The 27323-nt window shown below is 45.1% G+C and overlaps 2 protein-coding genes across 5 annotated transcripts in view; one reads left to right on the top strand and one right to left on the bottom strand.

The window, feature by feature from the left end:
* Positions 1-207: 207 nt before the first annotated feature.
* oxsm (3-oxoacyl-ACP synthase, mitochondrial) lies at positions 208-26739 on the bottom strand. Of its 3 annotated transcripts, none has more exons than XM_085988540.1 (3): positions 26632-26739; positions 14766-15835; positions 208-898 (listed from the first exon to the last, which is right to left on the bottom strand). In XM_085988540.1, the coding sequence occupies exons 2-3, from the start codon at positions 15746-15748 to the stop codon at positions 496-498; spliced, it is 1386 nt and encodes a 461-aa protein (XP_085844666.1). In that variant the 5' UTR covers positions 15749-15835; positions 26632-26739; the 3' UTR covers positions 208-495. The 3 variants fall into 3 exon arrangements, with proteins under 3 accessions (XP_085844666.1, XP_085844665.1, XP_085844667.1); XM_085988539.1 differs by lacking the exon at positions 26632-26739 and adding an exon at positions 25123-25221; XM_085988541.1 differs by lacking the exon at positions 26632-26739 and adding an exon at positions 20166-20382.
* Positions 25276-27323, top strand: part of ngly1 (N-glycanase 1) — a 66981-nt gene continuing 64933 nt past the window's right edge. For both annotated transcript variants that reach the window (XM_085988538.1, XM_085988537.1), the window contains exon 1: positions 25276-25721. In XM_085988538.1, the coding sequence (XP_085844664.1) occupies positions 25624-25721 (98 nt within the window). In that variant the 5' untranslated portion in view covers positions 25276-25623. The remainder of the gene's footprint in view (positions 25722-27323) is intronic.

Here is a 27323-nt window from a genome sequence, read left to right as displayed (position 1 = left end):
AGAGCGCCTGGATGTGCTCTTGTGAGTTTGTGGCTGCAGCACATGGCTGGGCAGAGCAGAAGGTGCTTTAGATGTGATATACTTGACCTGAAAGTGCTTGATGGCCGAGTTAAGTATCCCATTTCTCAGATCAGACATCCTCACTGACGACAACAAAACTCACTATTGAACAAAAAATTGTTTTAAAAAAAATGAAATTTCACCCAGTGCTTTTAATAAAAATACCTTTAATGAACACAAAGCATGAAATTCATTTTTAGCACTCTTGTTCATAGATGAAGATCTCTGCTGTTATCAATGAGGAAATAAATTAAACTATACAGGATAGTATTGCTAATCAGTGCCATTAACATGTCCTTCTATCATGATGGTGCAGCTCCTCTAGTAGACACTTTGTACTGGCCACTTGCAGCTTTTTTAGATGTCATGTGCTTCCCCCAAATGTACAGCCAGACAACACAAGCTTTCAATTATTTATTATTATAAAAATGATGATTAGACACTCCCCAAGCAAAGTGCTGCATTAGTGCCTCCAAATCCAAATGAATTAGTCAGTGCAATACGTCTTTTTGAAGTTTTCCACTCTTGAGCTATAATAGGGACATAATTCAAATCAAAATCAGTGTCTGTCTTGTCAAGATTCACAGTAGGAGGCAGGATCCCGTGAAAGCAAGCCAGTGCTGTGAATGCAGTTTCTATGGCTCCAGCTGCCCCCAGGAGGTGGCCAGTAGCTCCTTTAGTGGAAGAAACAGCAAGGGAGTGTGAATGTTCTTTAAACAATCTCTTGATGGCTTGGTTCTCAGCTGCATCCCCTAGTGGTGTGGATGTGGCATGTGCATTAATGTATGTAATATCCTCTGGTATTACTCCAGCATCATTTATTGCAGCAGTCATACACCTAAGAAAAATCACAGATAATGCAAAATTATATTCACGTAAGTATCAACTCAGATTAAACAAGAACATTAACTTACAAAGAAATGCATGCAATGGTATGCATTTGATAAAGGCTCACTATTGAAATGCTAATCTGTTTTTTCTCTCCAAGATGCTTTCCTAGCAGTTTGCTTTTTATTCATCATTGAACTACTGTATTGTAGGTAACAAAATGTGGCGCTAATCAATGTACTGCACTTTAATGCCCCCTTAAAATTGTATTGTGTTAATTTAATTGGTACAGAGAAAGGATTTTATAAACCAGCTGTTACTGACTCATGATTTGGGCTCTCACCGGATACTTTCCCTCATACCCAGCACAAAAAGGTCACTCCCAAGGTAAGCCCTTGGTTCCCATATACCAGTATCCCATAATGTAGTATATCCGGTGTGAGCAATCAATCTCTTACACTACTGATAAATGGAAATAATACATGATGCCTCATAGTCGCTTGGTCTCTCTGACAAATAACAATCTGACAAGAGTGTGCATCTCAGGCTATAAGCTGTAAGGTAAAATTAAATAGCAAGAGCAACCACAGAATGTTTTCAAAATCCCTCCATGGCCTCGTCCCTCCCTATCTCTGTAATCTCCTCCAGCCCTAAACCCTCCAAGATATCTGCGCTCCTCCAATTCTGGCCTCTTGTGCATCCCCGATTTTAATCGCTCCACCATTAGCAGCCATGCCTTCAGCTGCCGAGACCCCAAGCTCAGGAATTCTCTCCCTAAACCTCTTCGCCTCTTTCCTCCTTTAAGACGCTCCTTAAACCTACCTGTTTGGCCAAGCATCTGCCCTAATATCCCGTTATGCGGCTCAGTGTCAAATTTTGTTTGACAGCGCTCCTGTGAAGCGTCTTCAGGCGTTTTACTGCATTAAAGGCGCTATATAAATGCAATTTGCTGTTGTTGTAAATATCTCAAAATTTTGAGCACACATCTGTGAGGAAAGGCTTACATGTGAACTGGGATAATCACAGAACATTCCCTGCCTCAGCTCTTTCAACTGCCTGGTGAAGCAGTTTCATTAAAGACGCATTGATGAGGCGCCCCAATTAAACCAGCTTGAAGTGCAAACAAGTCCAAAGGAAGATCAAAAGGATGTCTTTCACAATCAGCTACAGCTTTCGATCACAATAGGAATCAAAGGCACTGAAACTGCTTGATAGATTTTCTTGATGTATTGTTTATGTCTATACAACACCTCTACAATACGATAGCAAAATACTGCGGATGCTGGAAATCCGAAATAACAACAGAAACCGCTGGAAAAACTCAGCAGGCCAGGGCAGCATCCGTGGAGAGAGAAACAGAGTTAACGTTTCAGGTCGATGACCTTTCATCAGAACTGGAAAAAAGCAGGAAAAGGAATAGATTGTGAAGCAAGTTAGGGTCGTGGGAATAGGGGGAGGGGATGAAAGAACAAAAGGGAAGGTCAGTGATAGGATAGAAAGCAGGAGAGATTAAGAGACATTGAGAGACATTAAGAGATATTCAAGGCGAGAGGAGGTGGTAATAGGACAGGTTAAGGAACAAAGGGTGGCTATAGATGAGGTGTCAATTGCACTGGCAGAATGAAGGACAGCTGCCATGTGGGAGGGAAGAAAAAAGGCCAAACAAAAGTGTGGATAAAAATTTTTTTAAATGTATATATATGTGATAGGGGCTGAGGTTATGATCTGAAATTGTTGAGCTCTATGTTGAGTCCAGAGGGCTGTAGAGTGCCTAATCGAAAGATGAGGTGCTGTTCCTCGAGCTTACGTGGAACAATGCAAGAGGCCGAGGACGGTGAGGTCCAAGTGGGAATTGAGCGGTGACTTAAAGTGACAGGCCACCGGAAGCTCGGGGTCCCCCTTACGGACTGAACGGAGGTGTTCCGCAAAGCGGTCACCCAATCTGCGTTTGATCTCCCCAATGTAGAGGAGACCACATTGTGAGCAGCGAATACAGTATACTAAATTGCAGGAAGTACAAGTAAATCGCTGTTTCACGTGGAAGGGGTGTTTGGGGCCCTGGACAGTGGGAAGGGGGGAGGTATAAGGGCATGTGTTGCATCTCCTGCGCTTGCACGGGAAGGTGCTGGGCGAAGGGGAAGGGGTGATGGGGGTGGTAGGGGAGTGGACTAGGGTGTCGCGGAGGGAGCGGTCCCTACGGAGTGCTGAAAGGGGAGGTGAGGGGAAGATGCGTTTGGTGGTGGGATCACGCTGGAGGTGGCGGAAATGGCGGAGGATGATCCGTTGAATGTGGAGGCTGGTGGGGTGAAAGGTGAGGACAAGGGGAACTCTATCGTGGTTCCAGGAGGGAGGGGCAGGGGTGAGGGCAGAAGTGCGGGAAATAGAACGGACACAGTTGAGGGCCGTGTCAACCACAGTAGAGGGGAATCCTCAGTTGAGGAAAAAGGAAGACATGTTGGAAGCACTGGTATGGAAGGTGGCATCGTCAGAGCAGATGCGGCAGAGACAGAGAAACTGGGAGAATGGAATAGAGTCCTTACAGGAGGCGGGGTGGGAGGAAGTGTAGCCCAGGTAGCTGTGGGAGTCAGTGGGCTTGTAGTGAATGTTTGTCAATAACCTACCCCCAGAGATGGAGACGGAGAAGTCGAGGAAGGGAAGGGAAGAGGCGGAGATGGACCATGTGAAGGTGAGGGAAGGGTGGAAATTGGAAGCAAAGTGAATGAAATTTTCTAGTTCAGGGCAAGAACAGGAGATGGCACCGATACAGTCATCAATGTACCAGAAAAAGAGGTGAGGGAGGGGACCCGAGTAGGACTGGAACAAAGAGTGTTCCACATATCCCACGAAAAGGCAGGCATAGCTAGGACCCATGCGGGTACCCATAGCAACACCTTTCATTTGGAGGAAATGAGTGGAGTCAAAGAAGAAGTTGTTCAATGTGAGAACAAGTTCAGCCAGGCGGAGGAGGGTGGTGGTGGGTGGGGACTGGTTGGGCCTCTGTTCAAGGAAGAAGCGGAGCGCCCTCAGGCCATCCTGGTGGGGGATGGAGGTCATAGAGTCATAGAGTCATAGAGTAATACAGCACGGATAGAGGCCCTTCGGCCCATCGTGTCCGCGCCGGCCATCAAGCCCTGTCTAATCTAATCCCATATTCCAGCATTTGGCCCGTAGCCTTGTATGCTATGGCATTTCAAGTGCACATCCAAATGCTTCTTAAATGTTGTGAGGGTTTCTGCCTCCACAACCCTTTCAGGCAGTGAGTTCCAGACTCCAACCACCCTCTGGGTGAAAAAGTTCTTTCTCAAATCCCCTCTAAACCTCCCGCCCTTTACCTTGAATCTATGCCCCCTAGTTATTGACCCCTCTACTAAGGGAAAAAGCTCCTCAGCATCCATCCTATCTATGCCCCTCATAATTTTGTACACCTCAATCATGTCCCCCCTCAGCCTCCTCAGCTCCAAGGAAAACAAACCCAACCTGCCCAGTCTCTCTTCATAGCTGAAGCGCTCCAGCCCTGGTAACATCCTGGTGAACCTCCTCTGCACCCTCTCTAACGCGATCACATCCTTCCTGTAGTGTGGCGACCAGAACTGCACACAATATTCCAGCTGTGGCCTAACCAGTGTTTTATACAGCTCCATCATAACCTCCTTGCTCTTATATTCAATGCCTCGGCTAATGAAGGCAAGTATCCCATATGCCTTTTTTACCACCTTATCCACCTGTTCCGCCGCCTTCAGGGATCTGTGTACTTGCACACCCAGATCCCTCTGACCCTCCGTCTTGCCTAGGGTCTTTCCATTCATTGTGTATTCCTTTGCCTTGTTAGTCCCCCCAAAGTGCATCACCTCGCACTTTTCCGGGTTAAATTCCATTTGCCACTGTTCCGCCCATCTGACCAACCCATCTATATCGTCCTGCAGACTGAGGCTACCCTCCTCGCTATTTACCACCCTACCAATTTTTGTATCATCCGCGAACTTACTGATCATACCCTTTACATTCATATCCAAGTCATTAATGTAGACCACAAACAGCAAGGGACCCAGCACCGATCCCTGTGGTACCCCACTGGCCACAGGCTTCCAGTCACAAAAACAACCTTCGACCATCACCCTCTGCCTTCTGCCACTAAGCCAGTTTTGTATCCAATGTGCCAAGGCACCCTGGATTCCATGGGCTCTTACCTTCGTGACCAGTCTCCTGTGCGGGACTTTATCGAAGGCCTTACTGAAATCCATGTATACCACATCCACTGCGTCACCCCCTCAAAAAATTCAATCAAATTAGTCAGACATGATCTTCCCTTGACAAAGCCATGTTGACTATCCCTGATTAATCCTTGCCTCTCCAAGTGGAGACAAATTTTGTCCCTCAGGATTTTTTCCAATAATTTTCCTACCACTGATGTTAGGCTCACTGGCCTGTAGTTCCCCGGTTTTTCCCTACTACCCTTCTTGAATAATGGTACTACATTAGCGGTTCTCCAGTCCTCTGGCACATCCCCTGTGGCCAGAGAGGTCCTGAATATATGTGTTAGAGCCCCCGCAATCTCCTCCTTTGCCTCACACAGCAGCCTGGGATACATTTCATCCGGGCCTGGGGATTTATCCATTTTTAGGCCAGCTAAAACCGCCAATACCTCCTCCCGCTCGATGTTAATATGTTCGAGCATATCACAGTCCCCCCGCCCTATTTCTATGTCTACATCGTCCTTCTCCATAGTGAAAACAGATGCAAAAAATTCATTTAGAACCCCTCCTACATCTTCCGGCTCCACACACAGATTGCCACTTTTGTCCCTAATGGGCCCTATTTTTTCCCTAGTTATCCTCTTACCCTTAATATACTTATAAAACATCTTCGGATTTTCCTTTATTTTGCTTGCCAGTGTTATTTCATGGCCCCTCCTTGATCTCCTAATTTCTTTTTTAAGTATCCCCCTGCACTTTTTGTACTCCTCTAGGGCTTCCTCCGTCTTTAGCCTTTTGTATCTACCAAAAGCCCTCCTTTTTTTCCTAATCCATTCACGTATATCCCCTGACATCCAAGGTTCCCTGTGGTTTTTGGAACCACCCTTGACCTTTACGGGAACATGTTGCCATTGTATGATCTCAATCTCCCTTCTGAAAGCCTCCCATTGCTCCGATGCGGATTTTCCTACAAGTAGCTGATCCCAGTCCATTTTGGCCAGATCCTGCCTTATCCTATTAAAATCGGCCTTCCCCCAATTTAGAACCTTTATTTCCGGCCCATCCCTGTCCTTTTCCATGGCCACCTTAAATCTTACCATATTATGGTCACTATCACCAAAGTGCTCACCTACTAGCACTTTTTCCACTTGGCCGGCCACATTCCCTAGAATTAGATACATAGAGATAGGAACAGGAGTAGGCCATTCGGCCCTTCGAGCCTGCTCCGCCATTCAATGAGATCATGGCTGATCTTACCAGTTCAGTACCCCGTCCCCGCCTTTTCTCCGTAACCCTTAATCCCCTTAGCCTTCAGAAATATATCCAATTCTCTCTTGAAAATATTTATTGAATTAGCCTTCACAGCCCTCTGTGGCAGGGAATTCCACAGGCTCACCACTCTTTGAGTGAAGAAATTCTTCCTCATCTCTGTTTTAAATGATTTGCCCGCTATTTTTAGACTGTGGCCCCTGGTTCTGTGCTCCCCGGCCATTGGAAACATTCTCTCTGAATTCAGCCTGTCCAGGCCTGCCATAATTTTATATGTTTTGATGAGATCCCCTCTCAATCTTCTAAACTCCAGTGAGTACAAGCCCAAACTATTTAATCTCTCTTCGTAGGTCATTCCCTCCATTCCAGGTATCAGCCTGGTGAATCGCCGTTGCACTCTTTCCATGGCAAGAACATCCTTCCGCAGATGGGGCGACCAAAACTGTACACAATACTCCAGATGCGGTCTCACCAGCACCTTGTACAGCTGTAGTAAGGTATCCCTATTCCTATACTCGAACCCCCTTGATATGAAGGCCAACATACCATTTGCCTTCTTAATCGCCTGTTGCACCTGCATGCTCTCCTTCAGTGACTGGTGCACAAGAACACCCAGGTCCCTCTGCACTTCCCCATCTCCCAATCTATTGCCATTTAGATAATAATCTACCCTCCTGTTTTTACCCCCAAAGTGGATAACCTCGCATTTATCCACATTATAGTGCATCTGCCACGTATCCGCCCATTCCCCCAACCTGTCCAAATCGCACTGTAGCCTCCTGACATCCTCATCAGAGCCCACCCCTCCTCCTAGTTTAGTGTCGTAATTAGGTCCAGTACCGCCCCCTCTCTTGTAGGACTTTCTACATGCTGGCTCAAAAAGCTCTCCTGGATGCACTTTAAGAATTCTACACCCTCTGAGCCTTTCACACTCTGACTATCCCAGTTAATATTGGGGAAGTTGAAATCCCCCATTATTATTACCCTATTATTTGCACATTTCTCTGAGATTTGCCTACATATCTGTTCCTCTATCTCCCCCTGACTGTTTGGAGGCCTATAGTACACTCCCAGCAAAGTGCTTGCCTCCTTTTTGTTTTTAAGCTCCACCCAAGGTGTAGAGGGATTGTACATCCATAGTGAAAAGGAGGCGGTTGGGGCCGGGAGACTGTTAAAGTGGCGGAGGGCGTCAGAAGAGTCGCAGATGTAGGTGGTAAAAGACTGGACAAGGGGAGAAAAAAATAGTCGAGACAGGAAGAGATAAGTTCCGTGGGGCAAGAACAGGCTGAAACAATGGGTCTACCAGGGCAGTCCTGTTTGTGGATCTTGGGAAGGAGGTAGAAGTGGGCTGTGCGGGGTTGGGGAACTATGAGGTTGGCGGCCGTGGGGGGAACATCTCCAGAGGAGATGAGGTCAGTGACAGTCTTGGAAACGGTTGCTTGATGTTCAGTAGTGGGGTCATGCTCCAGGTAGAGGTAGGAGGAGGTGTTGGGAGAGCTGGCGTGCAGCTTCTGCTAGGTAGAGGTCGGTTTGCCAAACAACAACAGCAGGTTTAATGACAATGTCGGGGTTGGATCTGAGAGAATGGAGTGCTGCAAGTTCAGAGGGAGGTAGGTTGGAGTGAGTGAGGGGAGCAGAGAAATGGAGACGGCCGATGTCACGGCGGCAGCTTGCAATGAAAAGATCTAGAGAGGCTAAGAGGCCAGAGGGAGGGATCCAGGTAGAACGGGAATTCTAAAAGCAGGAGAAAGGGTCAGCCGTGCAGGGGGAAGACTCCTGGCCAAAGAAGTGGGCACGGAGGCGAAAAAAGAGCTCAGCATCGTGCCGAGCTCGAAATTCATTGAGGTGGGGGCGTAAGGGGATGAAGCTCAGGCCTTTGCTGAGGACTGATCGTTTGGGGTCAGAGGAAAGTGAAGAGGAAGAAGGTTCCGGAGGGGCGTTGGTGTTCAAGAGTTGATGAAGCTTGTGATCCTTGAAAGGAAGAAAAAAAGTTTTTTGTTGAAGCGTCGGATGAGTCGAAGGATGAAATGGAACAGTGGACCCGGACAGCTTTGAGATAGAGTACATCGGTGCTGCTGAAGAGTGAGGTCGAGAGTGTTCATGTGGCGCCGCATGGCGTTGAGCGTGGATCTCAAGCATGACTGTCTCACATGCATGCAACCCCCCCCCCCTCCACAAGTGGTTAGCTCTCACAATCTGGTAATCAATAAAAACTGTCTCTAACTGAACTTTGTAACTAACACTAGTTAAAACAGTCCACCTAGACAGAGGTGATTAATCTTCCTCTGAACTGGCAGTTTGTATATTCATATACATAGACAGGCTGATCTCAGCAAGCAGTAACCAATTTAAAATGCTCACCAACTGTCCAGCTACCAAAAGCTCACATCATAAAGAGAGCCTTATGCAGTGACCACATAACATCAGTTGGAATCAAGGCTATTGAATCAGACTTGAACCCATCTGGCCAACTTGCTTCTTTGATAGATGTTACACTTTCAGGCAGGATGGTCCCATATAACAGGGAGACTAAACTCCAATAATGTAATCACTCCTTTCCAAATATTAATCCTGAGCTCTTTTCTTATTGTTGAATTTTTCAGCTGTTTCCAATTTCTCTAATCATAAATCTCCGTGTTCACTTACTTAGGTTACATACAGAACTCAAGAGAAGAACTTCGGCAATTTTTTTCCTGCTCAAACTAATGAATATGTAGCAAAATACTGCGGATGCTGGCAATCCGAAATAACAACAGAAAACGCTGGAAAAACTCAGCAGGCCAGGCAGCATCGGTGGAGAGAAACAGAGTTAACGTTAACTCTATTTCTCTCTCCACGGATGCTGCCTGGCCTGCTGAGTTTTTCCAGCATTTTCTGATGTTACAGTTTAATGAATATGTAGAACAGATTCAGCAAAGGCAGATGGTGCTGCATCAATTAATTACTTCTAACAAGAGCTAGATCAGTATCTAGTCAGGAATGGAATTGAATGTTATAAATATAGTGAGGGTGAATTTCCATACGTTCTCCCACTTGGAACAACCGCAGAAACCCCAGAAAAAGATGTGAATGGTGTTTACGCCACTTTTCTGGGGATTCCCTGGCTTTTCCACCAGTTACAGCAGAAGATCGAGAACCACTGTGGAAATTCACCCCCAATATGTGTAAATTACATCCCCTCAAGCTCAAAGGCCTTGAATTTATACTGTGTAAAGATAAGCATATGAATGCTTAAATGTGCTCGAATTCCTTCACCTGCCATTGGCCCAGAAATTCGGGTCCTAACGCGTGAGTACGGACGGAGTACTCACGCGTGGACCCGATGGAAGTGCCGGAATCTTGCATGCACTAAGCATGCGCGGGAAACCGGTATTTCCGATCCTCTGAACCAAGGGGTTCAGAGGTCGAACACGTGCGCGCAGGAGTCTGCATGTGCGCGTTGAACTTCCTTTTTTTTTTCCAGGTTTGCCCGTGCGTGAAGACCTCCACTTTTTACACTTGAAAAAAGCAGACGTAAGGACTTCATTTTAAAAGGTAAGTGGTCTAATAATTAAAATTAGAATTTTTTTTCCCACAGGTTTATTATTTTTAAATACTTTACACTAAGGCAATTTTTAGCCCAGATTTTTTATAAAATTATTTTTTTCAAAAATTTAATTTATTGTTTAAAACAGTTATTTAGTAGTTCATTTAAATAGTGTGATGTTTTTTAAAATTTTATTTCAAGTTTAAGTACTGTTTTGGGCGCCCGGAGTTTTCATGAGTTTGACAGTTCTTACTGTCAAACTCATGAATGAACTTTTGCATCCTCCGATTGGTTGCCCAGTGCTCACGTGATCCCAGCCGACGCATCGCACTAAGTACGCCGCTGGGTCACGCAAGCACAGCGCGCCGGGAGCTGGAACGGGCCACAGACAGGAAATCCACGCAGGCCCAGGCTTCAACTGTCGGCGCACTAGCTAAGTGTAGGTCGGGGGCTTTCACCCGCGGGAAGCCCCCGACACGAATTTCTGGGCCAGTAGGTTATTACCTGCTAAAATACCAGACAAAGGAATTTAATACAAATGCATTAAGAATTCATACATCAATCTTCTCTCAGCGTATTCTTAAAACCTAATTCTATTAACAACAGCTTTATTACTTAAATGAGAATGAAGCCATTGGGAGCATAGTCTCTCTTGCACATAGACGAAGTCCAACACCGCCTTCAGTGTGCCAGTGCAGCCTTAGGTCGCCTGAGGAAGAGTGTATGAAGACCAGGACCTCGAACCTGGCACTATGCTCATGGTCTACAGAGCAGTAGTGATACCCGCCCTGCTGTATGCCTCAAAGACATGGACCATGTACAGTAGGCACCTCAAAGCACTGGCGAGGTAACACCAATGCTGCCTCCGCAAGATCCTTCAAATCCATTGGCAGGATAGGCACACCAACATCAGTGTTCTTGCTCAGGCCAACATCCCCAGCATCGAAGCTTTGACCACGCTTGATCAGCTCCGATGGACGGGTCACATCATCTGCATGCCCAATACGAGACTCCCAAAACAAGCGCTCTACTCGGAATGCCGACACGGCAAGAGAGCCCCAGGTGGGCAGAGGAAACGCTTCAAGGACACCCTCAAAGCCTCCTTGAAAAAGTGCAACATCCCCACTGACACCTGGGAATCCCTGGCCCAAGACCGCACAAAGTGGAGAAGCATCCGGGAAGGCGCCGAACACCTCGAGTCTCTTCGCCGGGAGCAAGCGGAAGCCAAGCGCAAGGAGCGCACGTCAACCCAAGCACCCCACCTACCCGCCCCTTCAACCACCGTCTGCCCCACCTGTGACAGAGACTGTAGGTCCCGCATTGGACTCATCAGTCACCTGAGAACTCATTTTTAATGTGAAAGCAAGTCATCCTCGGTTCCGAGGGACTGCCTAAGAAGAGTCCTCTTGCACATAGACTCAGCAAATGCTTTGCGTACTCTGTACTCATCCGTTCACACCAGATGAAATGCAGGCTGCTCAGTGGAGTGCATTTCATGTTATATCTTTATACTGAAAACGTCTGTTTTTAAAGGAGAAAGCTGTCCCTGACCAACAAGAGGAAATCTGTGGTCCAGTCGATCTGCACCACCTCACTTGCCATAGGAACTGGCACTCCCAATTATTGGGGTGGAGGTCTTGGGGGACAGAGGATTTGGGGCTTCCCAACAAGGTAAATGTCCTCTTCAAATTCATCTTCTTGCTAGCCCTTCAAATTCAAGGAGTGAGTCACACACAGGGAAATTTGCCCAAGCAACATAGCATTGTACCAAAGCAAAATACTGTGGATGTTGGGAGTCCGAGATTAAAAACAGGAAATGCTGGAATGTTTCAGGTCGATGATCCTTGTGTTGGTTCCTCACCTCGGCCAGATTTTCTGTTCCAAAAACAAGAGACTTGCATGGCTCCAGGATTTTCAAGCTTGATACAACTGAAATATTTGTCCTCATATGCAGGTACTCACCTTTAAGTACACACATTCCTTTAATTTGGACTGGATAGCCAAAAATTCCCCTTGCTGCATTGGGCTGGGTCCCTGCACAGGGCAACGTTGAGCAGACAGCTAAGCAGAATTATTCTATTGCCGTGCAAATTTCAGAGCAGTCTGTGCACTTCTGCATTAGGGCAGATTGGACAGGCTCTTGTATCAGGAGTGCAATTTCAGGCCCTTAATGCCTACAACTTGAATTAGTTAAATCATTGCGGTTGATTTTAACCCCCTTTGGGGTATGTGGGAGGGATTAAAACCAGTTGAGTCCGCTTACCAGCCCTAGGTCACACCATTCCGCTAGTCAAGCGGAAGCCTAATTAAAATGTAAAAATCACAGCCCGATGATCTCACGGTGCCACAATGCTATTTTTACTGCAACTTGGAGGGCGGCCCTCCTGGTGGCAAAGTTTCCAGAAGAGGCCATGTTAAAAAAAAATGTTGCTGTTTGTGTGGATTCCTTGGGGACCTAAGGAGCATTCCTGCTCCTCCAGGTCCCGGCAGGAATCCTTGGGCCTCCCCTGCCCACACTTTCCCTCTCCATCCCCGCACCAAGGGTATGAAACTGCCCCCCCACCAACCAACCACTTACCTTATGTCGGGGATCATGCCTGTGGGTCCGTGGCAACATCTGGCTGCAGCCCCCTGTCCCGGACATCATTTCCAGTAGCTTCCGGCTGGAGAAATTTGAAAAATTTAAATGAGGCCCAGCAATAAAAATTATCTGGGTCTTACTTCATTCATGGCTTTCAGGTGCGCTACCCACTTTGGGCATCCTACACACCGATTCTACCTCGAGTTAACAAGCGACCCCATTGTGTGTGCTCCACTTCAAGGTAAAATTTTACCAGCTGCAAATGTACAGACCTGAAACTTGCATATCTAACAGTTATTGCACTGTGATGTTGGTGTGGTATGGTGCTATATAAATGCAAGTATTTTATGGAAATGACAGATTTGGAATGCTTCAAACTATAACTGCATAATTAGAAAATGTGAAAGGCCCCAGAAGGTTGGTTCTGACCCCTGGGTGTTTCCCACAGCACTGTAAATAGAATGGAGTGATCAAGTGCATGTCATCTACAACTTGCACATGTTGGTGTATGCAGGTAATAATTATGACATCCATGTTATATGTAACAACTGAAGCCTATGTTACAGTTAAAAAAAATACGTCAGATCCAGTGGCTCCAAAGCCCCTGTTAGGATTCCCTAGAGGATCATATCCAGAAACCCTCACCACAGGTAAGGAATCCCTTCCATAGGTTCATTGACAACACTCAACGTTATCTCTCTACCATGCTTGATTACTGCTGTGCTATCTGACATCAACTTGTGAATGATTCACAATTTTCTCCAGCTCAACACTGGTAGTAGAACCTTCAGCTCCTACAATTCTCTTTGTAACCCCGCCCCCATCCCTCACCACACCCCCAATGAGCTACATCTCTCCCCACCTTGAACAGTCTCCTCAAAACCTACCTCTCTGATAATGTCATCATTCACTTCCCCTAAATTCTCTCCCTCTTCCTACTTGGATCCTTGGCTCCCCTTCAAGTGACTTTGTACATTTTGTTACGTGATAGGTGCTATGAAAATGCAAGAAGTTGTTGAAAGAAAAGACTTACATTTTATATAGCGCCTTTCACAACCACCAGATGTCCCAAAGCGCTTTACAGCCAATGAGGTACTTTTTTTTGAAGTGTAGTCACTGTTGTAATGTAGGAAACACTGAAGCCAATTTGCGCTCAGCAAGCTCCCACAAACAGCAATGATAATGACCAGATAATCCTGTTTTTGTTATGTTGATTGAGGGATAAATTGGCCAGGACATCAGGGGTAACTCCCCTGCTCTTCTTCGAAATAGTGCCATGGGATCTTTTCCGTCCACCTGAGAGAGCAGACGGGGCCTCGGTTTAACATCTCATCCGAAAGACAACACCTCCGACAGTGCAGCACTCCCTCAGTATTGCACTAAAGTGTCAGCCTATATTTGTGTGCTCAAGTCCCTGGAGTGGGACTTGAACCAACAACCTTCTGACTCAGAGGCAAGTGTGCTACCAACTGAGCCACTGGCTGACACTGGTTGTAGATAGAGATCCAAATCTCAGATGTGGACTCACAAGATAGATAAAGATGAGGAAGGCAATGTGGCCCATCTTAATTTGTCCACTTGGAAAGATCCTAGTTACCTATATGGCGCCCAACTGTTTCTTAAAATTATTCCAGCATTTTTGCCTCCATTACCCAATCCAGAAGTCCTTTCCACCTGTTGCTTGCTCCTTGTGTCAACAACTTCCTGACATCAGTCCTAAATTCCTTTTTGCAACTTTGAACCTGGGTCCACTTTACCTATTATCATGGATTAGTTGGAAGTAATGTTCTGCATTCACATTTTCTATATCATTTACTATCTATGTACTTCTATAAGATCACCTTTTCAAGACTGAAAAGCCCAGGTTTCTCCAGTCTTTACCCATAATTCAATCCTCTGAAGCTATCCTAGGGGGCCGAACCGGAAAGCCCCAAACCTGCACTGTAGACTCTCTAAAGGAACAGGGGGTGAGTTTCCGTGATCCCACGCTGCAGTTACAGCATGTGAGCAGAACCCCTACAGAAATTTAACCCCCATATTTAGGGCCACTGATTCAAAGTAATTGAGTAAGTCAAATTCTGTTTTTATTATATGGATTCTGGGATTTTTTACCAGTATTTTGGGAATCAGTTTCCACAATTCTGTCCATCAATCAATCACTTTGATTCATATCCTTATGCCCTAAACCCTCTGGTGAGGAATTTTGAGGGGGATTTTAAATCTCCAGTTTCCAAACCTCCAGTTTAGTACCTCTAGTCCCAATCCTGATAAATTTGCTCGTATCCTTAATCAGAACTCCAAAATTTACCTAAATGCTCCATCTCCTCCAGTGCAGGGAGCGGTTATATGACTGGCATCGCCAGAGAGTCCATAACCTAGTATTTCTGCATAGATTCGTGCTCCTCTCTCTATAGCATGTTTATACTCCTCCAGTAGCAGCACTGATGCCCCCTCTCCCATTACAAACCCTTCTCGGTCAGGGTGGAATGGACGTGAAGCCAGTTTGGGGGTAGAGTTGCAGCTGGTGCAGAGAGCACGTGCTCTTGCAAAGCCTGCGATAGATAAGGGGTTGACAGAAGCCTCGGTTCCACCTGCCAGCATCACCTCCGCGTCTCCATGGAGGATAAATCTTGAAGCATCCCCAATAGCGTGCGTTCCTGTGGTACATGCAGTCGATACTGCATGATTTGGGCCTTTAAGTTTATATTTAATACTGATCTGTCCAGCTGCCATATTGGGAAGAATCTTGGGAATAAAAAAGGGACTCACTTTTTTATAACCTTTTGTTGTAAATGTCATAGCAGTGTTGCTAATTTCATCAACTGGGACCATACCCATACCAATAGCTACTCCAGTGGTTATTTGGTCCTTTTCAGACTGTGGGTGCCACTTGGAATCTTTGAGCGCAAGATCTGCTGCTCCTATTGCCATTATTGTAGCATCTGACATAGACTTTGCCTCAGATTTTGAAACAAAATTTTCTTCATTGAACTCTCCCTCTCCATCACCACGAGGCACACAAGCAGCTACCTTGCAAGGCAAGTCTCTGTATTTTGATGCATCTAAAGATATAACACCACTCTCTCCTTTCAGAATTCGGTTCCACGTGAACTGAGTGCCGACTCCAAGTGGAGACACTAAGCCAATCCCTGTAATGACAACTCGCCTTTGGCGTTTTGGAAGGGTTGTACTAGTGAAACATCTTGTGTTCAATTCTGTACTTGCATATTTGAAGTTGAAGAGTCGATACTTTAAAATCTTCATGAACAGCTGCTTCCTTTGTGGCAACATTTTACCAGATCTTCACTACTTTAGAAAAAAAATGCACTTGGTTTCACCTTGAACAGTAATTGTGCACAGGAAAATTCCAAAACACACCTGCAAGAGGTAAGCAGATATTCTTTATGAAAAAGTAGCTTTCAAATCTTTGTACTATAACTTTTCTAGAGCACAAAATGCATACTCACAGCAATAATGTTTTACTACAAAAAGACTCACAATATCACCATTCGTTCCATTTTAAACTGTGATTTAACATTTAAAGAGGCCACAAATTCAGCTATAGTCGAACATTGAAATAAAAACACATTTAAAAACAATCTTACTTCTGATTGCTCTGCATTTATTTTGCTGTGTTTACTATTCATTCAGCTCTAAATTTCTCAAGATCTGTGTATCACCATTCCCAGCAAAAATAGCGGGTAGTCAAATGTCCTGCTCCTAGGCCTCCCTCAATACTGCTTTAGAGCCAACTGTGTGGAGAGAGACAGGCAGCCTAGCAACTTACCTTTCGATTTTGCCTTCATTATGTGCGGTCAGCACTCTGATCTCTACTCAGCACCCCATCCTGACAAAATCATGCTACATAGCAGATCAAAGGTGTGACGTTGTGACCTATTATTCCATGACACAATGCACAGCGTGCTATGCTACTGACCTTGGATTTAGTTTAAAACTCTCACGTATTGTTACAATGTGCCTGTATCAGATCCATATTGTGCCATTAATATTAATGCAAATCATTAGGAACAGTCCTTCTATTACTTGTGACAATTTGAAATCCTTTGTTGTAAACACAAAAAAAGTACTTTCAGCCAGTCCTCCTGCTTCAGTTTTCCTTTTCAATTAATCACTTTATCTCTGAACTTAGCAATGTAAAGTTATTTTTCAGGACAATCATGTCAATGAGTTCCAATAATTATACCAATACATTATTCAATTTTAACTTTATTAATTCATTTCTTCAACAAACATATTGTAAAAATCTAATTTTAGGAGGAAGGGACTAGTAGTACTGTTCAGTATTCCTATTTCAGTATCAGTTGTGACTAGGGTTGCAAAATTCTGGGAATTTTTAAAAGAGGAAACTTTCCATGGGAATTTTCATGAATTTATGGGAATTTTGAGTTTTTTTGCACACTGATGGTTTTTGTCTCTGACCCTTATATTATCTTTGTTGTCAAAATAGACATACTGTTCCATACAAATAAAAACAGGCGGTCAAAACTTTATTTAGGTTATAATTTTGAACTTTATTGAACCCCCACAAAAAAGACCCATCTAAAATAAAATAAAAAGAGCGTCAGCTTATTTAGCCTGTAATTTGTCCTTATTTTGTCCCTTTGAGTCTTCTACTCCTCATTGCTCCTCCTGATTCTCGGACTCTGGCTCTGACGTGTCCATTTCCTCCTCTGTGTCAGTGTCTAGCTGTGTGGTGGACACTTCTGTATCTGGCTCAATAAGTTGTAGGTTCGCCCGGATAGCCACCAGTTTCTCCACTCTCTTGTTAGTCAGCCTGTTGCGCACCTTTGTATGCGTATTCCCAAAAAGTGACCAGTTTCGTTCAGAGGCCGCTGATGAAGGTGGGATTTGGAGTATCACCGATGCAATAGGTGACAGGGCCTCAGATGCACAAAGTCCCTTCCACCAGGTATGTGCACTGATATGCTTGCATGATTCCCATATCCCATCCCCATTCCAAAGACCTTGCTTGGTAGAGAACTTTGCCAGACTTCCCAGAACTTTGCCCACATCCAGATTGAGATGGTGTGAGAGGGTAGAAATCACACTGTAAGCGCTGTTGATCTGTTCTCCAGAAAGTATTGGTCTCCCAACATGCTTTGGGTCCAGCATGTATGCTGCAGCATGAATCAGCTTGACACAAAATTCTTGACGCGTCTGTATGAATTGAACAATTGCCTTCTCCTCTGCTTTGAGCAGCAGGGATGTGGGTAGGGCAATGCTGATTTGTTCTTTTAAATCAGTAAAAAGCCTGAGAACATCTGACAAGACAGTGTCATCTCCTTCAATCTGAGCAATTGCAGATGCTACTGGTGAGAGTAGTTTAAGGCTGCTAACCACTCTCTCCCAAAACACATCATCCAGCAGTATTTTCTTGATGGTGATTTCCATATCCCCAGACTGGGATATTGCCATTTCTTGCAGCGACTCCTTACCCTCCAGAAGGCTGTTGTACATTATGACAACACCACCCCATCTAGTGTTGTTGGGCAGCTTCAGTGTGGTGTTCTTGTTCTTTGTCATTTGCTTGGAGTTGTAGGTTGCTGCAACTACCTGTTTTCCCCTGACATACTTAATAACTTGCTTGGCTCTCTTGTACAGTGCTTCCATGGTTCTCAAACCCATGATGTCCTTGAGGAGCAGGTTAAGCCCATGAGCTGCGCACCCAATAGACGTAATATGAGGGTAGGCCTCCTCCACTTGAGCCCAAGCAGCCTTCATATTCGCAGCATTGTCAGTAACTACTGCAAAGACCTTTTGTGATCCAAGATCGTTGATGACCGCTTTCAGCTCATCAGCAAGGTATGTGCCTGTGTGTCTGTTGTCCTTCGTGTCTGTGCTCTTGAAGAACACTGGGAGAGGAGTGGAGACGATGTAGTTTATGATGCCCTCCCCTCGTACATTTGACCACCCATCTGAGATAACTGCACCACAGTCTGCCATCTCTATCGTTTCTTTGAGCTTTCCTTGGACTCTGTTATACTCAGCCTCCAGCAAATAAGTAGACAAAGCATGTCTGGTGGGAGGACAGTATGCAGGGCGAATAACATTGAAAAATCTCTTCCAGTACACATTGGCTGTGAGCATGAGGGGTGAGCCTGTTGCATATACAGCTCGAGCAAGGCACTCATCTGCATTCTTCTGGCTATGGTTATCCATTGTATCAAAGAACCTTCCAAGTGGGCCAGGAGTTGCTGATGATAAGGAGCCTGATGCTGAATGAGAACCATCATCTTCTTGAATGGAAGCAGAGGAACTCTGGGCTGACTGCTGTGAGCTTTGAGTGAAGTTGTTGCATTTGGATAAATGCTGCTGCATCTTTGTGGCATTCTTTACATATGGCTTTCTACAGTGTTTGCACATGTACACAGTCTTTCCATCTTTAATGCCTGGGGTAAAATGCTTCCACACAGCCGACGGTAAACGTGGCATTGTTCTACGCAGAGAAGTAAAGGGCATTCATCTCTGTGTCGAACTGCAGTCGATCAGCACGATTGCAACAGGGTGAGTACATTTTTGCTGATGCTCCATGTGATGGAAGCATGACCTGTACACACACGACGCTACATCACCAAGTGTGTATTATTTTGTATATTTTAAATTGAAGGACAACAGAGTTCAACAAGTAACTGGTTTATTTGGTATAAAGTCTGATTTACTTACTGCATCATCACAACATCAGCAGAAAACAAAATGACTTCCCTCAGGACCCCTAACCTGGATCTTAAAAAAACTATAGCAGTCTTACAGATGCCTGCAGGCCAATCACAATTCGATATGCAAATATTACAAATAGAGGGAGCTAATCGCTCATCCACTCATCCAACCAATCAGGACACATTTGTTCACAGTCACACACAAAACTTGTAATTATTAAAACAAGCCAAGTAAGAAGATAAACATATATGATTAAGAAATTCCTTAATAATTAAGATTCCATCTCTGTTAGTAATTTTAAGAGAGGACCTGTGGAAAAAAAAGAAATACAAAAAAAGCAATATTATGCTAGCATGTGCTTTTTTGGGCAAAATTCCCAAGCTAAACTTCCCGTGGAAAATTTCCGGAAATTTCCCGGAAACTTTCCACCCCTTTGCAACCCTAGTTGTGACTGATGTACTCCCATGCCTCTTAGCATCTCATTCTTGACAGATCACTAGGTGTGCAACAGTTATGACTCTCCCCTTAATTTTTCTTTCTCTTCAAGCAAACCAGCCAAAACTGGGAACTGAGCAGAGTTGGGATTGAACCTGTGTCTCAGCCAAATACTCTTATTACTCTAGGATCATCTTGGAAGACAATGACAACCCACAGTTGCTTTTCTCCATCACAAACCATCTCTTCAAACCCCATCCCCCCACACTTCTATGCTCACCTCCAATAAGTGCAATGAGCTTATCGGATTCAACAACTCCAAGATTTTGACCATCTGTGTTGCTGTCACTACTCTTCATCCCCGCCCCCACCACCCCAATTCAAATCACTCATCACTGCAGTTTCTCTTCCATGTCCCCCTGCCCTCCAAGCTTAACTCTTCCATGAAACCCACCTCCTACTCCCTTGATGCCCTCCACACTCAACTACCCCATCTGGCCCCTAAGTTTCTTGACATTGCAAATGGCTCTCATTGCTCAGGCACCATCAAAACCACCCCATTTCTAAACTCTGAGGTCACCAAACATGTCATTACCTCACAACTCTCCCAGAATTCCCTGTTCAAATTCCTGCAGCCTGGCAAAAGTCGCCAAGACCACCCTGGCCAATATCACGAATGACCTTCTCTGTGACTGTCGTGTGTTATCGTCTTTGGATTCTCCATAGCATTCAATACTGTTGGCCCTGACATCCTCCTCGATCATTGTTCAGCTCCTCCAGACTGTCCGCATGTGACCAATTCAATGGATAAATGAATCATGTTATTGTAAAATATATAGTTCTTTTGATGTTTAATATTTTGTTTAAAATTTTATTTTGGACATCTAGAGATGCAATCTTCAGGTAAATCAGGTTTAGAGAGGGAAATTGAACTGGGTGCATAGACATAATTCAGTCCCCATTTTAAAGCAAAACATCATGTCTTTATTGGGGTCCCCCAACGATCTATCCTTAGCCCCCTCCTATTTCTCATCTATATGCTGCCCCTTGGCGACATCATCCGAAAACACGGTGTTAGTTTCCACATGTACGCTGACGCTACCCAGCTCTATCTCACCACCACTTCTCTCGATCCCTCCACAGTCTCTAAATTGACACACTGCTTGTCTAACATCCAGAAGTGGATGAGCAGAAATGTTCTCCAATTAAATATTGGGAAGACTGAAGCCATTGTCTTCAGGCCCCACCACAAACTCCATTCCCTAGTCACCAACTCCATCCCTCTCCCTAGCATCTGTTTGAAGCTGAACCACACTGTTCACAAGCTTGGTGTCATATTTGACCCTGAAATGAGCATCCGACCATATATCAGCGGCATAACTAAGACCGCCTATTTCCACCTCCATAATATTGCCCTTCTCCGCCCCTGCCTCAGCTCATCTGCTGCTGAAGCCCTTGTCCATGCCTTTGATACCTCTAGACTTGACTATTCCAACGCACTCCTGGCTGGTCTCCCACATTCTACCGTACGTAAACTTGAGGTCATCCAAAACATGGCTGCCCCTGTCCTAACTTGCACAAAGTCCCGTTCATCCATCACGCTTGCGCTCGCTGACCTACACTGACTCCTGGTTAAGCAACACCACGATTTCAAAATGATCATCCTCATTTTCAATCCCTCCATGGCCTCACCCGTTCCTATCTCTGTAATCTCCTTCAGCCCCATAACCCCCCGCCCTGCCGAGATATCTGTGCTCCTCCAATTCTGCCCTCTTGAGCATCCTGATTATAATCGCTCAAACATTGGTGGCCGTGCCTTCAGCTGCCTAGGCCTTAAGCTCTGGAACTCAATCCCTAAACTTCTCCACCTCTCTTTCCTCCTTCAAGATGCTCCTTAAAACTCTGACCAAGTCTGCCCTAATTTCTTATGTAGTTCGGTGTCAATTTTTTGTCTTATAACACTCCTGTGAAGTGCCTTGGGACATTTTACTATGTTAAAGGTGCTATATAAATACAAGTTGTTGTTGTTGTTTATGTTGTACAATAATTGTGAAACAGAGAAGTAGAGTTGGTTGCAGCAGAGATGTTTCTCTGACATACAGGCTGAGGAGTTAGGAGATGGAAATCAGAGGTTCTACAGTGCCACTATTGCAGGGAGGGTTTAATTACAATGTGACACATTTACAAAGGCAATTACCAATATAAATGTGGACATTGGAATTTATAATGGAAACGTTTACACAGAAAGTAATGTTTTATATACAGGAAGCATACATAGGCATAACATTTTAATATATGATAGGTATAGATATTATCCAGAATAGTTCTTTAGGGGTCACCCTGATTGCAGAATCAATTAAATAACATTTAATGACCTGTATGTGAATTTATACATTAAAAAATTACCCTTGCAGAAATTGTCCAATTGGTCACTACAGGCTGACATTAAGAATATGGTCTTTACTATTTTACCTTAAATTGTGTTTCTTGCATGGGAAACTACAAGGACTCGTTATAAATGTTGCCAACCTGTAACCAATACCGCAAAACATAGTGAAACTTGCTCAAATCAAGTTGACTCAAGAATAGGGAATGTGGTTGGAAAAGAGTTGGATAGGGATTGGATCAGCACCACCACCTTTAGTTAATGAAATAAAAGACTGATTTGTCTTATGTCATAGAGTCATAGAGTCATAGAGTTTTACAGCACAGAAAGAGGCCCTTCGGCCCATCGTGTCTGTGCCGCCCATCCATCCCTGTCCAGTCTAATCCCATTTTCCAGCATTTGGTCCATAGCCTTGTATGCAATGGCATTTCAAGTGCTCATCCAAATGCTTCTTGAATGTTGTGAGGGTTCCTGCCTCCACCACCCTTTCAGGCATTGAGTTCCACATTCCAACCACCCTCTGGGTGAAAAAGTTCCTCCTCAAATCCCCTCTAAATCTCCTGCCCCTTAACCTGAATCTATGCCCCCTTGTTATTGATCCCCCCACTAAGGGGAAAAGTTCCTCTTTATCTACCCTATCTATGCCCCTCATTATTTTGTACACCTCAATCAGGTCCCCCCTCAGCCTTCTCTGCTCCAAGGAAAACAACTCCAGCCTGTCCAGCCTCTCTTCATAGCTGAGGCGCTCCATCCCAGGTAACATCCTGGTGAATCTTCTCTGCACCCTCTCCAAAGCAATCACATCCTTCCTATAGTGAGGCGACCAGAACTGCACACAGTACTCCAGCTGTGGCCTCACCAGCGTTTTGTACAGCTCCATCATAACCTCCCTGCTCTTATATTCTATGCCTCGGCTAATGAAGGCAAGTATCCCATATGCCTTTTTAACCACCTTATCTACCTGCTCCGCTGCCTTCAGGGATCTATGTACATGTACACCAAGGTCCCTCTGACCCTCTGTACTTCCTAGGGTCCTACCACTCATTGTGTATTCCCTTGCCTTATTTGTCCGTCCAAAATGCATCACCTCGCACTTTTCAGGGTTAAATTCCATTTGCCACTTTTCCGCCCATCTGACCAACCCGTTTATATCGTCCTGTAGCCGGAGGCTTTCCTCCTCGCAATTTACCACCCCACCAATTTTCGTGTCATCTGCGAACTTACTGATCATACCTTTTACATTCTCATCCAAATCATTTATGTAGATCACAAACAATAAGGGACCCAGCACCGATCCCTGAGGTACCCCACTGGACACAGGCTTCCAGTCACAAAAGCAACCTTCGACCATCACCCTCTGCCTCCTGCCACTCAGCCAGTTTAGGATCCAACGCGCCAAGGCACCCTGGATCCCATGGGCTCTTACCTTCTTGACCAGTCTCCTATGCGGGACTTTGTCAAAAGCTTTACTGAAGTCCATGTAAACCACATCCACAGCATTTCCCTCATCCACCCCACTAGTCACCCCCTCGAAAAATTCGATCAGATTTGTCAGACATGATTTACCCTTGACAAAGCTATGCTGACTATCCCCGATTAATCCTTGCCTCTCCAAGTGGAGATTAATTTTGTCCCTCAGAATTTTTTCCAATAATTTCCCCACCACAGATGTTAGACTCACTGGCCTGTAATTCCCTGGTTTATCCCTGCTACCCTTCTTGAATAATGGTACTACGTTAGCTGTTCTCCAGTCCTCTGGTACATCCCCTGTGGCCAGAGAGGTTCTGAAAATTAGTGTCAGAGCCCCTGCAATCTCCTCCCTTGCCTCCCACAACAGCCTGGGATACATCTCGTCCGGGCCTGGGGATTTATCCACTTTTTGGCCCGCTAAAACCGCTAGCACCTCCTCCCTCTCGATGCTAATATGTTCAAGTATGTCACAGTCCCCTTGCCCGATTTCTATGTCTGCATCGTCTTTCTCCATAGTGAACACAGATGCAAAAAATTCATTTAAAACCCCGCCTACATCCTCTGGCTCTACACACAGATTGCCACTTTGGTCCCTAATGGGCCCTACCCTTTCCCTGGTTATCCTCTTGCCCTTAATATACTTATAAAACATCTTAGGATTTTCCTTTATTTTGCTCGCCAGTGTTATTTCATGGCCCCTCCTCGCCCTCCTAATTTCTTTTTTAAGTATGCCCCTGCACTTTTTATACTCCTCTAGGGCTTCTTCTGTCTTTAGTCTTTTGTAACTGCCAAAAGCCCCCCTTTTATTTCTAATGCATTTTTGTATATCCCTTGTCATCCAAGGTTCCCTTTGCTTGTTGGTCCCACCCTTGACCTTTACAGGAACATGTTGGCGTTGTACTCTCTCTATTTCCCTTCTGAAAGTCTCCCACTGTTTTGATGTGGATTTTCCTATAAGCAGCTGCTCCCAGTCCACTTTGGCCAGATCCTGCCTTATCATATTAAAATCGGCCTTCCCCCAATTTAGAACCCTTATTTCCGGGCCGTCTTTGTCTTTTTCCATGACCACCTTAAATCTCACCGAATTATGGTCACTGTCGCCAAAATGCTCTCCTACTGAAACTTCCACCACTTGCCCGGCTACATTCCCCAGAATTAGGTCCAGTACCGCCCCCTCTCTTGTAGGACTTTCTACATGTTGGCTCAAAAAGCTCTCCTGGATGCACTTTAAGAATTCTGCACCCTCTAAGCCTTTCACACTCTGACTGTCCCAATTTATATTGGGAAAGTTGAAATCCCCCACTATTATTACCCTATTATTTTCACACTTCTCTGAGATTTGCCTACATATCTGTTCCTCTATCTCCCCCTGACTGTTTGGGGGCCTATAGTACACTCCCAGCAAAGTGCTTGCCCCCTTTTTGTTTTTAAGTTCTACCCATATGGCCTCATTAGAGGAACCCGCTAATATATCATCCCTCCTTACAGCAGTAATTGACTCCTTAATTAATATTGCAACACCCCCTCCCCTTTTACACCCCCCTCTGTCTCGCCTGAAGATTCTATACCCCGGAATATGTGAAGCGCCTTGGGACGTGTTATTACGTTAAAAACGCTATATAAATACAAGTTGTTGTTGCGGAGGAGGAGGAATCGTCTTTTTGATGAGACATAAACACAGGGTACAGAGACTTACCGGATGGCAGGCTACGTGGGTCACTGGCGGCCCATTCCAAGCTCCCCGTGACCTCACGGAGTGGGTGGAGTCGGAGACCAGCTCCGAATGACAACGAGCACCGAGGAGCGGCGCCAAGAGCGGCGCGTCAGTCAGCGCAACGTCATCACCTTCTGGAGTCTTACACAGCAAATTCTGTCGTACCCCCTCCCGAGATGTACGGTAGTGATTTCACGATGAAATGGGGAGATTCATTTAGTTGTCTTATTTCGGATACCAGGCCCGTCATTTGCATTTCGGTTTATTTTTCACCCGCCGAGTTTTAACTGCGAATCCTGTGGCTGGTTCAGCGCCACTGGGACCAGGAAGGTGGCTCCAGCGCGCAGTTGACGAAGGGAAGTTGAGCAGAGGTCCGGTCAGACACTCCGCGGTAGCAGAAGCCGAGGCACCGCTTCCTGCGAAGCCTGTGCCCACATTTAGTGCAAGGGCTGTCATCAGGCGGCGGGTTTGACCCGATCCGCCATGGCGTCGGCGGCTTTGGCCGAGCTGAGCGACAACCCGGAGCCGCTCTTCCTCGACGCGTCCGAGCTGCTGGTGAAATATGCCGACAACATCCTGCGGTAAGGACTCGGCCCGCGGGCTTCGCTTAGATTGATACAAAACTGGAGTCCGCCAGCTCCCGGGGGTGGTGTAGGGGAGAAAGGGGAGTGAGAAAGTTTATTAAAGGTTAAAGTAAATTCCCCTCCCTCTCGCCCCTTTCCCCCATAACTCTACAAATTAGTCCTCTTCAAGTACATGTCCAATTGTCTTTTGAAAGTTCCTATAGTATCTGATTTCACCACAATTTCAATTAGTGCGTTCTTAACCCTCTGTGTGAAGAGATTTCCCCTCTACTTCTTTAGCCAATTATTTTAAGTCTAGGACCTCTGGTTATCGACCTACTTGCCAGAGGAAATATTTTCTCTCTACTTGCTATATCCATCTCCTCATTATTTTGAATATTTCTATTAGGTCTCCCCTTAATCTTCTCTGCCCTAAGGAGAACAATCCCAACCTCCAGTCTCTCCACATAACTGAAGTCCCTTATCCCTGGTAAACCTCTGTACCCTCTCCAAGGCCTTGACATCATTCCTGACATGTGCCCAGAATAGTACAAAATTCTCTAGCTGAGGCCTAACAAGAGATTTGTAAAGGTTTAGCATCACTTCCTTGTTTTTGTATTCAATGCCCCTATTTACAAAGCCAAGTATCCCATGCTTTCTTAACTGCCTTATTGACTTGCCCTGCCACCTTCAAAGATTTGTGAATATGCACCCCAGGTCCCTCTGCTCTGGCACCCCCTCAAAAATAGTACCATCAAGATTATACTGCCTCTCCATGTTGTTTCTCCCAAAGTGCATCACTTCACACCTATCTGCATTAAATTGCATCTGCCATGTATCTGCCCATTTCACCAGTCTGTCAATTGGCTGCCGTGTTTCCTACATTAAAACAGTATGCCTCCTATCGGAAAAAAATCTATGAACTTACCTGAGGGCTCCCGAGGTCCGGACACTTCCGCTCCTGGGCCACTCCACAGTTGAAATGCGCAGGGCCCACGTATCCCAGGGGTGCATGCAGTTTGCAAATGTCCCTGGGATCACATGGGTCAGGCCAGCCAATGGGAGAAGGGAATCTCCCTTTATACTTTTGACAGATAGATCTGTCAAATATATGAATGGAGATCACCCCAAAAAGACACAAACATTAAATACATTTTTTTAAATCACGTTTTTAAAATGTTAAAATTACATAAAATTAAATTTGTTTAAAATATTTAATTTTTTGAAAAAATAATTAGTTTTTTTTACAGGACTAAAAATAAACTTACATTTTTTAATTATAAATGAGTGGGGAAAATTTAGAAAAAAAAAAACTTTTTTTCAATTCTTATGCTGGTAAAACATGGAAACATATAAGATAGAAGCAGGAGTAGGCCATTCGGCCCCTCGAGCCAGTTCTGCCATTTAATGAGATCATGGCTGATCATCCAAATTCAGTACCCTGTCCCTGCTTTCTCCCCATATCCCTTGATCCCTTTAGCCTTAAGAAATATATCTAACTCCTTCTTGAATTTATTTAATGAATTGGGCTCAACTGCCTTGTGTGGTAGATAATTCCACAGGTTCACCACTCTCTGGGTGAAGAAATTCCTCCTCATCTCAGTCCTAAATGGCTTACCC

The sequence above is a fragment of the Somniosus microcephalus genome, chromosome 5 (genome assembly GCF_052327205.1).
Source record: "Somniosus microcephalus isolate GS21.2 chromosome 5, FLI_Smic_1.0, whole genome shotgun sequence".
NCBI lineage: Eukaryota > Metazoa > Chordata > Chondrichthyes > Squaliformes > Somniosidae > Somniosus > Somniosus microcephalus.
This window is presented reverse-complemented; position numbering and strand designations above follow the sequence as displayed.

Bases quoted from the DNA above. Each gene is read 5' to 3' on its own strand.
- oxsm (XM_085988540.1), bottom strand. From the start codon at position 15,748: ATGTTGCCACAAAGGAAGCAGCTGTTCATGAAGATTTTAAAGTATCGA. The intron at 899-14,765 runs GTAAATTTTGGA...GATTTTTCTTAG, and splicing joins GGAGGAGATGGAGCATTTAG to GTGTATGACTGCTGCAATAA.